The 13,417-nt window shown below is 39.0% G+C and overlaps 1 protein-coding gene across 1 annotated transcript in view; it reads left to right on the forward strand.

Moving 5' to 3' along the window:
• The window catches only part of GUCY2F (guanylate cyclase 2F, retinal), a 97,439-nt gene that overhangs the window by 32,840 nt on the left and 51,182 nt on the right, over positions 1-13,417 (forward strand). The window contains exons 6-7 of the mRNA XM_003935862.2: positions 731-827; positions 5,724-5,855. Of these exons, the coding sequence (XP_003935911.1) occupies positions 731-827; positions 5,724-5,855 (229 nt within the window). The remainder of the gene's footprint in view (positions 1-730; positions 828-5,723; positions 5,856-13,417) is intronic.

Raw genomic sequence — 13,417 nt, forward strand, 5'->3', positions numbered from 1 at the left:
CAAATTAATGGGCATGTTTAGAGAGAATCAGTTTTAAACTGTGTCTGTAATGCTCAGACAAGAGAGCAATTCAGTAAAAGAAGAAAACTCAGTCAGCCTACTTGTTTGGAATCATGTAGACAAAGCAACCAACTGATTGAATTTTTCCACTTTTCAAACTGTTGCTTTGGCAACACATAGATGCAACTTTACAAGACAAGTGGTCTTACGGGCAGAAATCTGGGCCCACAGCCAAGGAGCAAGGATTCAAGTCCCAGCTCTGCCTCAGGCTAGGGGATCTCATGCCAATTTGGTCAATTTTGTTTTGTTTCTCTAATGTGTTTTTGTCTATAAAATGGATATTAATAATTCTTGGCCCTGATATTATTAGTATAAATACTATGGCATATAAGAAAGGGTGATGAGCTCCTTAAATATATTCAGAGATGTTTTGAATGTGCCCTTGATGTGGGATCATCATTTTATTAGTTTGAGAAACCATTCGATGCAGTGCCTTCACACTGCTCTTTTGATGCCTCTTAAGAGCATTTTAATTTTTTTCTTTTGGTCTTTGCAATTGCAAGTTGTGAGGGCCAGGGTTGCTTCATTCATTTCCTGTGAGTACTATGGTAAAGAACCATGTGTGATTATACTCCCAATTACCTTATATATTCTTTAAGTACTGTCTTAGGGGAAATTAACCCTGGCTTTGCCAAAACATTGAGTCCCTCTGATTTCATGTTTGTTTTAGGCGTCGTATAAATAAAATCCAGTTGATCAAAGGACCCAACAGAATTCTACTGACTTTGGACGATGTAACGTTTATCAATCCCCACTTTGGCAGTAAGGTAAGGATATCACCTTCTTTTGCTGCCCTGTCCAATATGGTAGCCAGAAGCCACAGTAATATTGAGCACTTGACATGTGGCTAGTCTGAATTATGATGTGCTGTAAGAGTAAAATACTCAGTGGGTTTAGAAGACAGTAAAAAACGTAAAATATTAATTTTAAAAATATTTGAAAAATAAAAATATTAATTAAATGTCAAAATTAAATATTTTAGATATATCTAGTTAAAGTGTATTATTAAAGTTAATTTTACCTGTTTCTTTTTGTTTATTAATTGCGACTACTAGAAAACTTAAAATTACATATATGGTTCATGTTACATTTTTTTTTTTTTTTTTGAGACGGAGTTTCACTCTTGTTACCCAGGCTGGAGTGCGATGGCGCGATCTCGGCTCACCGCAACCTCCGCCTCCTGGGTTCAGGCAATTCTCCTGCCTCAACCTCCTGAGTAGCTGGGATTATAGGCACGCGCCACCATGCCCAGCTAATCTTTAGTATTTTTAGTAGAGACGGGGTTTCGCCATGTTGACCAGGTTGGTCTCGATCTCTCGACCTTGTTATCCACCCGCCTCGGCCTCCCAAAGTGCTGGGATTACAGGCTTGAGCCACCGCGCCCGGCCTCATGTTACGTTTTTATTAAATAGTACAGCCTTAGAAGAGTGTTGTGGAAGTAAATGCAGTGCACTTTGAGCTATAGTTTAGCTTTTGCTTTTTGTAGCTCTTTGTATATTTGGAGTCAATATTTGATGGTTAGTTCTTCAAGGGAAGCAATATATTTTTTTAAATGTTAGCCTGACATAATGCTTATAATATAGTAGGTGCTTGTAAAAGTTTGGTGAATTAATCAATGAGTGAAAGAGAGTTGAATTGCACCAAAAGATCTTCTCTGGTTGTGATTATAATAGAATTGGTGATCTTCATTGAAGACCTGCCACTATGTCCTACCCCTGGGGCCAGGCTTTGTGAAAGATGACATATAGTCCCAGATTTCAAGAGGATTACAGATAAGTTAGAGAGACAAATCATACCACATAAGTGAGACAGTCAATACCATGATGTACAAAGAAACTAGAAATGTGGTAGGACTTCAGAGTAGGCAGATAAGTGGAGGGAGGCTTTTCAGAAACTCAGCACAAAAGCTGAGTCTTAACGAAGGAAGGATAGGGTTTAAGTCACAGGTCACAAACTGGTAACCACTTTTGTTTCACCCTCACACTTATTTAAAAAAATTAGCCAGAAGTTTGAAATTGTAAAATTACATATAAAAATTTGGATTTCTGAGTTTTCTTTAAAAGTTGGAATATCTGTCAATCTTGGATCTCATCATGACTATTGGCTATAACTCAGTAGTAGTTACATTTTGTGGAAAAGGCATACTCTGCAGTTTGATACAATTCCCACCACTCTACATTGACTTATACTCAACATATTTCACCTCTTTATATTACCTGTCTGACCCCATAGGCGTCCTAGGCAGAGGAAACAGCATAAACAGAAGCTTGGAGAAGAGAATATGTGGGGAAGAGTACTGTCAAAGCTAGCTAGTGTGTTTCCTTGTGCGAGTATATGTCACCAGAGTAAAGACACTAGTCTGTAATTTATATTATGGTAGTGGATGTAGGAAGAGTATACAAACATGTTATATTGTTTTCATGTGGAATTTACTCTTACTATGCAAGATTTTAAAACCCTAGGTACATTGTTAACCTGAAGGTAGCACTACTCAGCTATTTATGGCAATTTTGTGAGGGTTGGTATGTTTTAGTCATCCAAATACGGTTTATGTCTCAGTACAAATGAGAGGAGGCATAGGTGGAGATCTTATAGACTACACTGGACCATTGCAAAACCTATACAAATAAAAGGCTCATTCAGTCCAAAATTGAGCTATGTATATTATTTTAATATGTCAGAGCTAAAACGTCTAGGCAACTGATATGAACAAGTTTTGCAGTAAAAATGAGAGGAGGCATACAAAACTGTACCAGGTTGGAGAATTAATTGTTATCTCAGTGACCAAAATGGTTGTTTTCCTGAATATGAAATTGAAAGATATTTAATTAGTTAGTTGGGTGAGAATGGATTTACATAGTACTACCCTAAGCAGTTGTAGTCAAATTAATTGTTCAACTGTTTCATTTAATTCTCAATTATAATCAGAATTTTTATTTATTTAAATCATCAGATCTTTTTGTAAGTTTGATATTGTCTTCCTGGAAATGTATTACTGAAAGCCAAAACTGCCACTGTGGATGAAGGCTACACTCAACCCTTGTGGCATAAAAACTTATTGATATTAGTCTCCATTTTTGGAGCCACCAAAGGACCCTAGGACTCATGGTAGTGGAATTTGTCTGGATTTGTCATACTCAATATGTCTTGTATAAAATTTCCAGCCTGAAGTAGAAAGCATAGATGTTGAAGTACAAGCTCTGAAGCAGTCCTAATACATAACCCAATACTAATAAAAAAAGTATTCACTTTTGTGACAAGACGTTTTATCAAAAAATGGATGTTCAGTAGTAAAAGTAGATAACTAGAAGTTATTGTCTAATGTAGCAAAAATACTAAAGTTTCAGTCAAAAGCAATTAACCTATTTGTAAAATCCCTACTTCTTTGGTGGTATCCATGTCAAAATGACAGTTCATATAAGTTGCCTAGATGTTTTAGCTCTAATGTATCAAAATAATATACATAGATCAATTTTAGACTGACTGAACCTTTTTTTTTGTACAGGTTTTGCAATAGTTCAGTGTAGTCTATAAGATCTCCACCTATGCCTCCTCTCATTTGTACTGAGACATAAACCATATTTAGGTGACTAAAGCATACCAGCACTCACAAAATTACCATAAATAGCTGAGTAGTGCTACCTTCAGGTAAACAAAGTACCTAGGGTTTTAAAATCTTGCTCATCATGATAGATTTTTTTTCACTTGTGCATAAATTTTGACACGAGAATAAAAAATAATCACTTTTTACCATATGAGTGAGAAAAATGAATAGTAGCAGGGCTATTACTAAGGAATTGGTATACTGCTATAAAGGAATGGTAGCCTTATAGTAGGGAATGTTCTTTTGCAAATGAAAAAAAATTAAATTAATTATTTTGTTTTATTTTATTTTTATTATTTTGTCCCAGTTGGAAAAGGATGGCATTACCCCTAGAAGAACATAGCTCTTGGCCTCCAGATCCCTTTTGGCATTTGGCTTGTATCAGAGATTCTGATGGGAAAAGACAGGGGAAGCATACATTTTCCTTAATTGCTGTGTAGTCACAAACTTGCAGCTGGCTGTGCCTAATCAGTCAAGAAGCCAAGCCAAGAATTCCATCCAAATGGAATGTCTGAAAGTGTAAACTCTTAGTGAACATAAAATTAATTCAGTCTAGAAAAATTGGCAGGTCAGGAGAAGTCAGGTTAGGAAAGGAAGTTTTTGGAAGAAAATAAAGCTGAAGTCTAAATGTATGTAGATTTTGGCAATTCTCTTGTTTCTCCTTTGCCCTTCATGGAGAGGTCTATATCTCAGTATACAAATCTAGGTGCTCCTGCTGAGATATGAAAATAAAGAATGAAAGGGAAGTAGATTCCTCCCAGACCTTGCTCTGTTGGGGAGAGTTCAGGTTGCTGCAAGGGTTATGTGAAGGGTCAAGTTTTACATCTTGTCTGAATTTTGAGCTGTTGAGATTTCAGCACATTGGGGACTGGATAGAGTTTACCACTGTCTTGGAACTTTGATCGTGATAATCTTCATGGAAGAAGCTTAACTCTGGGCTAACTCAACTGTAACCTTTAGTTAATCAAAGACTTTTAAGGGGTAGAGTATTGGGAATTACTTAAGATTATTTTTTATTGGCAAGCAAAGTAAAATAAAGCATAATGTAGTTGTAGAAAGACAACAGGACCAGAAAATATAATACCATGATTCTTGTCCCCGTCCTTGTGCACCTCTGTAGGTCTTTGTTTCCTAATTATAAAATAAGGATGTTGGAGTTGAGGATGGGGGCAGTCCTAGAAAATACCAAAATGTAACTACTAGCTCTGGATTGCTATAATTCTAAGAAAGGCACATTTGTGGGTATGGAGAATATGAGGAACCTGTTGATTTATATGTCTCCATGTGAAATAAGTCTACTGGTTCAACTGGAGATATAGAAGTTCAATTTTAAAGGTTAACACAGATTGCAGATAACTCTTCCTCTTGTCATTCAACTGTGCGGTTCCCAGCCCTTTCCTACCAGACTTATGTGTGCAAGTGAAAAATAAAGGAAGAGAGATTTGACCTATTTAAGCATCAAACTAATAAATTATATATAGGCATGTGATCTGCTACCTCTCTACCATTATTGCTTTCTGGGATACCCTCTGCCATTAATCTTAGCTGCACATAGAAGGATGCCATTCTGGATAGTATCACAAAAAGAGCCACTCCTGAGACTCACTCAGCAAGGTGGGATGCTGTCCTAGGTCTGCTGTTGATTTTTTAAAAAATGTTAAATTTGTATAAACAACAATTCCTGTAACTAAATAATTGACTCTCTGTAGGGTATTAGGAAACTTATTTCATCTTTTTTTGGTCTTACTTTTTTGTCTGTAAAGTGAGGGTCCCAGATTAAATTATGACTGGCTTTCTTTCTTGCCCCCATCTATAATTCTAATCCTCTCTAGGAGATGGAAGAGCCTTTATATTTTTTGGTGGTTCATGGTGGTTAAACAAGGCACCAATCCTGAACTAAAAAAAAAGTTAAGAAGGATAGGGAACGTTAATCAATCTCATGTTTATAGGGATAACTCATATAGTTACTTTCTTAGGAATAAAAAAGAAAATTCACATAAGCTCTGTGCCAAATCGTGAGTATTTTGTTCCTAACTTTGCTTTCCTAATCCTCTCACAGAGGGGAAGTCGTGCCAGTGTAAGCTTCCAGATTACCTCAGAGGTCCAAAGCGGGAGGTCCCCAAGACTCTCATTTTCTTCAGGGAGTCTAACTCCAGCTACATATGAAAACTCCAACATAGCGATTTATGAGGTAAGACATTTAATGGCTGTCTAATCTCCTGCTTTCTTGGATTTTAAAATGAGGCTATGATTTAGTAATTAGTCTTTGGGTAAAAATACTGGGGCTTTTGGCAAGACTTTTCAGTTTGGTGTCTGTGTCCGCTTATGGATTTGTTTGGTTGATATTCTTGGCAATTATTTTCCTCCGCAACAAATCTACTTATTTATAACTTCGCTGATCTTTCAACTCCATGTATTTCCTATGGATGTAGAAAAAAGTTCTTGAGACCCAAACACTTAAATATGTCATTCATTCCAGAAGATATATAGATAATAATAGAAGGAATGATTCCCTGAGTCTATTGTTTGTAATGAGATGTCTAGAGACATGCTTGTGCAGGGCAGGGTTTGGGGTACATTTCTCTTCAAATTCTAGTTGTTCTTCCTACACTTGTTATCTTCTGATGTTGAAACTTTAAAAATTATTCAGTTATTTATTTTTCTCCACCCATTCTGCCTCTAGGAGTAAAAAGTTACTTTCTACTGCTGAAAATAGACATTCTTTTTTATTCCACCGTGGTTTCTGTCTTTCCAGCTTTAAGAGGCCACTCTGTACCACTTGATCTAAGATACTGGGATTTGGCAACCAGAACAAATCTTGCATCAGAGAGATGAACTGTTTCTTCTCAGCAGGAAAGAGTTAAGCAGGGGGTGAAAGGGAAACTAGATTGCCTTTCTGTTCCTTCTAAGTGAGGCCTTCTCAGTGTGGTTTCCTTGTTTTGTTTGAAGATACCCCCAAGAGCAGCAAACACTCTCAACTTCAAGAGTAACTACAAAGAAAGTCCGAAACAGGACAGAATGAGTTTTCAGATTGTTGTCCACATTGGATTTTTCAAGTGAATACTCTCCTCCATTAACTAAATAATTAACAAGGAACCTTGCTATGGTTTGAATGTGTCCCTCTCAAAATTCAGGTGTTGAAACTTAATGGTCAAGGTCATGGTTTAAAGAGATGGGGCCTTTAGAGGGTGATTAGGCTATGAAGGCTCCTCTTTCATCAATGGAATTAAGGCCCTTATAAAAGAGGTTTCACGCAGTGTTTGGCTAATTTGTCCTTCCACGTTCTGCCCTGGGAGGACACAGCATTCCTCCCTTCTGGAGGGTGCAGCAGCAAGGCAACATTCTTGGTAGCAGAGAGCAGCCCTCACTAGACAACCAAACCTGTTGGTGCCTTGATTTTGGACATCCCATCCTTCAGAACTGTAAGAAATAATGTTCTGTTCTTTATAAATTACCCAATACTAGCAGACTAAGACAGAAATTGGTACCAGAGCAGTGGGTTGTTACAAAAAATACCTAAAACTGTGGAATTGGCTTTGGAATTGGGTAATGGGTAGAGGCTGGAACACTTTTGAAGGGAATGCTGGAAAAAGTCTTGATTTCTGTGAATGAAGTGTTAAGGGCAATTCTGGTGAGGATTTGGAGGAAGAGATAAACTGTATGGAAAGCTTGGTTCTTCTTAGAAATTACTTAAGTGGTTGTGAACAGAACGACCACACTGATAAAAATATGTACATTTTGAGGAAGTCTTAGATGGAAATGAGGAACAAAGTTGGAAAAGAAGCCATTCCTGTTATAAATTGGCAAAGAACTTGGCTGAATTATGTCCATGTTCTAGGACTCTGTGAAAGGTAGAATTTGTGAGCAATGAATGAGGATTTTTGGTGGAAGAAATCTCTGAGCAGCAAAGCATTCAGGGTGCTGCATGGCTTTTCTTAACTGCTTATGGTAAGATGAAAAATGTGAGAAATGGCTTAAAGATAGAATTTATTTTAAAAAACAAGGGAAACAGAACGTATAGATTTGTAAAATTCTCAGCCTGGCCATGTGAAGAAAGAAAAAGCATGTTTAGGAGAGAAAACCAAGAGTGTGACAAAAAAAAAAAAATCGTTTGATAAGCAAGTTTGTATGGATAGAAGGAAGCCAGATGCTATTCATCAAGACGATGGGAGAATGGGAGAATGACCCCAAAGGCATTTTGGAGATCTTCAAGGCTGTCATGCCCATTACAGGCCCAGAGTGCCAGGGCCTTGAGGGTTGAACTGGTTTCAAAGGAGAGGCCCAGGACACTGATGCAGTCCAGGTCACCTGTGAGATCCCATGGCTTGCCTTCTGGAGCTGACTCAAATCTCTGCTTCCCATATTTCAGTGCAGGGCTCTTTGGTATTCCCAGTTGTGGCTCAGGTTGGCCAAGGTGTGGCTTGGCCTACTGCTCTGGAAGATGCAAGCCATAAATCTTGGTAGCAAACACGTGGTGCCAACTTTGCAGGCTCTCAGAGTGCAAGTGGTATGGAGGCATGGCTACGTCCATTTAGATTTCAAAGGATGTCTTGGATAGCCTCAGGACCCAGGCAGAGACTTGGCACAGGGGCAGGGCCACTGTAGAGAATCCACACTGGAACAATACCCAGTGAAACTGTGGGTCTGGGCCACCACAAAGAGTCCTTACTAAGACAACACTCAGGAAAACTGTGGAGTCAGGGCCACCACAAAAATCCCCCACTAGCATAATGCTCAGTGGGGCTTTGGGCCATGGCCACCCTTGACACCCCAGACCTGTAAAGCCACCAGAATGCAATGCCAGTCTGGGAGAGCTGCAGTCATACTGACTCCAATCTGTGAGAGCTGTGGCATGGGTTGCACCCAGTTAAGCCATGAAAGTGGAATCCATTTGGGCTGTAGGGGTCCCCACCCCCACCCCTACCCCCGTGTGTTCGGGAGTTGGAACATGGAGTCAAAGATTATTCTTCAGACTTACTTAATGTTGTTTGTTTTGTTGGATTTTGGACTTACTTTGGACCTGTTACCTCTTTCTTTTTGCCTGTTTCTCACTTTTGGAAAAGAAACGTGTATCTTGTGCATATTTCACCATTGTATTTAACACATGATTTCTTTGATTTCACAGATTGATGTGATGATATTAAGATGTGAGGACCTTAAGAGGTAATTAGGCCACAAAGGCTTCTCCTTTGTGAATGATATTAAGGCTCTTATAAAAGAGGCTTCATACAGTCTTCAGCTAGCTTGCTATGCTGTATTCTGTCATGTGAAGACATAGTGTTCCTACTCTTGGGAGGATGCAGCAACAAGGCATCATCCTGAAAGCAGAGAGCAGACCTTTCCAGACAACAATACCTGCTGGTACCTTGATATTGGACATTCCAGCCTCCAGAACTGTGGAAAATATATTCCTCTCTTTATAAATTACCCAGTCATAGGTACTCTGTTATAGCAGCACAAATGGACTACAGGCCTTCAACACCAACTTTGGCATGGCATATGTTTGTTCAGTCTACATGAGGGCTTTGACTTAAATTAGTGGCAGGAAGTCTCTATATCTTGCCTTGGACTTAATTCAATCAAAGAGGAGATCTTTTTCAAATGTAAACTGGAGGTATTGGGGAATTGTCAGTTCTACTCTCTCAAAGACCTAAGATAGGGTAGTCAGATGGCTTTTGAATGTCAAATGGAATGAGCTGATGGCTTTAGAAATATATTGATACCTCTGGGATTCTGAAGTAAATCTCAATAATCTTGGTTTTCATCTGTAAAATGAAGGGTTGAACTAAGTTCTCAATCTTGCTTGCTTATTGGAATCTCCTTGGGAAGTTTAAGAAATCACTGCTCCCAGGCGCTACTCACAGCAATTCTGATTCAGTTGGCATGAGGTAGGGCCAGGTATTGGTATTTTTTAAATGTTTTCTGATATGTGCAGCCTGGATTGAGAATTGCTGGTCTAACAGATCTCTAAGGCCTTTTCTGGCTGAATATGCTATCATTCTCTGATTCTATGGAATAATGTATGTGTTAAATTGTGGTATTTTTATTTGGTGAGGTTATAGTGTAAAATTGAGAAAAGGAAAAAAATAAACATCCATATGTATCTGGCCTTTAAGAGTCTGTCAGATATTTTCTCATTTTGGAAGGAGGCAGAGAGGTGAGTTAGTTCCCAGAATGACTATTGTTAGTCAGATCTTGAGTATTTCTAAATGGTGTAGGCCAAATGGGGCCTTTATTTTTACAAAAGGAGGGTGTTATGAGAATAATACCTACAAGGTGAAGTCAATATTAGGCTGATGGCAGGGTGTGAAGAAAGGCAGCCGAGGCTAGAAAACTGGCCTGACTAAACAGGACTGATTAAAGAGGTTAAAGTGGACTCTAGGAGGAAACACAAGCCAATCAAATTAGCAGATGAAACAAAGATGTTGTGTGTCCTCTGAAACAGTCTTCTATTAAGAATGTTTTAAAGAAGACTCATTGTCTAGTTTCTGTTTAAAATAAATCAAATTTTCATAAAAATTATCAATGGAAGACCGGAAATTTCCAGATAATGTGCCTGGAGTAGCAGATACCTAATAGCAAAAGACAGGTTTCCCTAGGACATGCCATCACATTGTACTACATTTACACAAATTCACATTTTTATTGTACACACAGATGCATAACCTCTGAAACTGTATGGGAAAACCAGCCCTTATTTCACAGATAACCTTTGAAATGTGAAAGGAAATCCAGATGAGCTGGCTTCCAGGCCGAAATAACTGTGAATGGCAGATGCAGTGGCGACGTGTCATGATCTGCTCTAATAGCTATAGTCTGGGTGAGATGGGGTGTGGTGGGCGGAAGTGTAACCCTGACACATTCAGAGAGAACCAATTGAACTCATCTTCCCTCTTCATTTTCTGACTCCTTCTTCCTCTTTGCTTCTCCCTATGTTTTCCTCTTTGTCTTATCTTTCTCTCTCTCCATTCATCTCTCTTTCCTAGAGCATTTTTTTCTATTTTCTTACTTTCTATGTCCCTTAGAGCTCTCCCCCTCTTTCGTCAACCATATTTTCTTTTTAATCACAGAAGTGCAGATCATCAGAGCTAAAAAAAATAATCTAGTAAGTCCAGAAATCATCTAGTAAGTCCTAAGAAGTCATCTAATAAGTCCAGCTTTGTCAGTGAGGAAACTGAGGCTCAGGCAGATTAAGCGGCTTGTCTAAGGCCACCCTTGAGTTTGAAGCAGAGCCAGGTCTAGAATCTAGTGCTCTCTCCCCTTAGTTAATACACTATGGCTTTAGTTTAACACTGATGGACTTTAAATTACTTCTAAAAAGTTTAGTGAATAGCGTTTGATGTTTCTTGCTCTTAATTAAAAAGTGAGTGATGAGTGAAGTATTTTATCATTCTCTCTTAAAAGAAAAAAGCAAAACAAATAGTGCATGTGTGGTGAAGATAAAACTTGCCCATTTTCTCCCTTTTTCTCATTATCCATGAAGTAGAATGCACACAGACTCAATAAAAATTTGCTTACAAAGTTTGTGAGAATTATTTAAATCTTAAAACAAACACACACAAATCTCCCAAACCAAAGAAAGCCCAACAAGAGGAAAGAGCAGCAAAGTGGGAGATGGAAGACGTTGGATCAGTTTGTGGCTCTGTTACTACCTAGTTTTCTAACCTTGGGAAAGTCACTTAATCTCTTAAGTCTTCAGATTCTTTATCAAAATATGAATGGCTTAGGTTAGTGATACCTATGACCCTTTTTACCTCTCATATTTGTTGATTTGGCAGGAAAAAGCTCTGCTTAGCTGCTCGTGGCAGTTAATAAGCCAGACAGAAGGCTAGCCCGCATTTGCAATAGGGTTGGCTCTACGAAGGAGGTATCAGTTACCAGGCACCAGGACTGCAAGTTCTGATGTTCAGTTTGTGTACTGCAAAAGGGAACTACATCTAAGAGGGCAATATTCACATTGCAGACATATACCAACTGATGTGTGAGTGGTACCAAAGTGGGCACAGAGATTCTGGCTTCCCAACCTAGTTCTGGAATGAGGTGGTGGAAGAGCCTTCTCATATCTGCATCTATAGTGGCACTCCCAGCTATGCACGTATATGATCACTGTTAAACCCATGTGTAGCTGGGTATGTATGTGCTATCTCGACTGTGCTCCAGAACTTTCTTCAGGTTGCTTTTCTCTCCTGCCTAATATTCTCAGAGGCCCAATTTCGAATTCTCACTCCCACTCCTAAAGCCTGACTCCAAAACTGACAAAGAGGCTTCACTGGGAAGATAGTTTGGTGATATGCAGAGCATCCATGCTGCTAGTAGAATGTGCTCCCTGGTGTCTGGGGGATGTGTCCATAAATCAGAGTATGGTACGTGTATGTATACAGCCAGGGTGTGCTGCCTAACATCACAGGGCTGCCACAGCCTGTGTGGTAATATACTTGCAAAGTTAAGGTTTTTCAAATTTGAGAGAAAATACCCCTTGAAACCAGCACAAAGGTGCCATAGTGGCCAGCAATGACCATGGGCCCAGTAACATAGCTGCAAGGTGCGGGGAAGGCTTCCCTGACTGAGAGCAGATTTTGATGAAAGAAACTGAGAAGTAAGTGAAGAGAGTATGAGGAGAGTACCACAAATGTGAGGAAAAGGCAAAGGCTCGGATGGTGGGTCACAAACTTTCACATGTATTAGAGTCACATGGAGGACTTGTTAAAAAGAGATTGCTGGACCTCATCCTATGATTTCTGATTTTCTAAGTGCTGGGTGGGACTTGAGAATTGGCCTTTCTAACCAGTTTCCAGGTGATGCTAATGCAGCTGGTCCAGGGACCACACTTGGAGATTTACTGGATCAAATGCTTTGACCATTCTGCTGCAGGCAGGCACTGATCCAGGACTACCCTTCTGAACTCTCTGGGCACTGAGGCTCGCCAGTGAAGTATTTTTTTTCAGCTGCTGAAGGTCTCTGAGGACCATTTCCTAGTTAAAGGGCTTTGAGCTCCTTGGCTAGTAAATGCTAATACAAAGTATTGGCAAGTAACTCAGAAGCCTGCAGCTTCCATTAGCCTTTGCCTCTGGCAGATTTCCAGATGCAGTGCCATAGCTGGAAATATTCTTTAATAAGAGAGTGGTTACACTCTCTTATTTTTGGAATTTGACTGCACAGAGCTCTCTGCTTTATTATCTCTACTTGATGACAAGTTGGTGCAGCCTGAAATGGAATCTCCAGGCTATAGGTAATGGATGTGAAAGCACTTTGAAGAGTAGAGAGCACTGTGCAAATGTAAGGCATTATTACTATTATGGAGAAAAAAGAATCTATATTTGTATTGTTTTTAAAAAAATTTGGGTTGGACAGAAACTAAATAGGGCTTGATGACTGATGAATCCTTAAGGCTATGCACATAGAAGAAAACTATCAGGCGCTGGTGATGAAGTGAAACAATAAAATAATTGTTTTTTTAACATGACAAAAGCCTTAAAATAGCAGTTTTTAACTTAATAAGTCAGAAATATACTTTTGGAAGACTCTAGATTACTCACATTACTATGGTAGTACATTGAGCGTTCAAATAAAAAAAAGTTTAATCTAGATTTAAGCCAATTGGTTTATGACTAAAGCGTAAGACAACCCCCTCCTCCATACACACACACAAATGGCCTGTCTCACAAGAGAAAAATGGATCAAGGTAAATGCAGGAAACATTTGCTGCACTACATCTCCCACCCTACATTTCCCTTCACAGACGCCTCAAGGCAG

Source organism: Saimiri boliviensis, chromosome X (genome assembly GCF_048565385.1).
Source record: "Saimiri boliviensis isolate mSaiBol1 chromosome X, mSaiBol1.pri, whole genome shotgun sequence".
Classification (NCBI taxonomy): Eukaryota; Metazoa; Chordata; class Mammalia; order Primates; family Cebidae; genus Saimiri; species Saimiri boliviensis.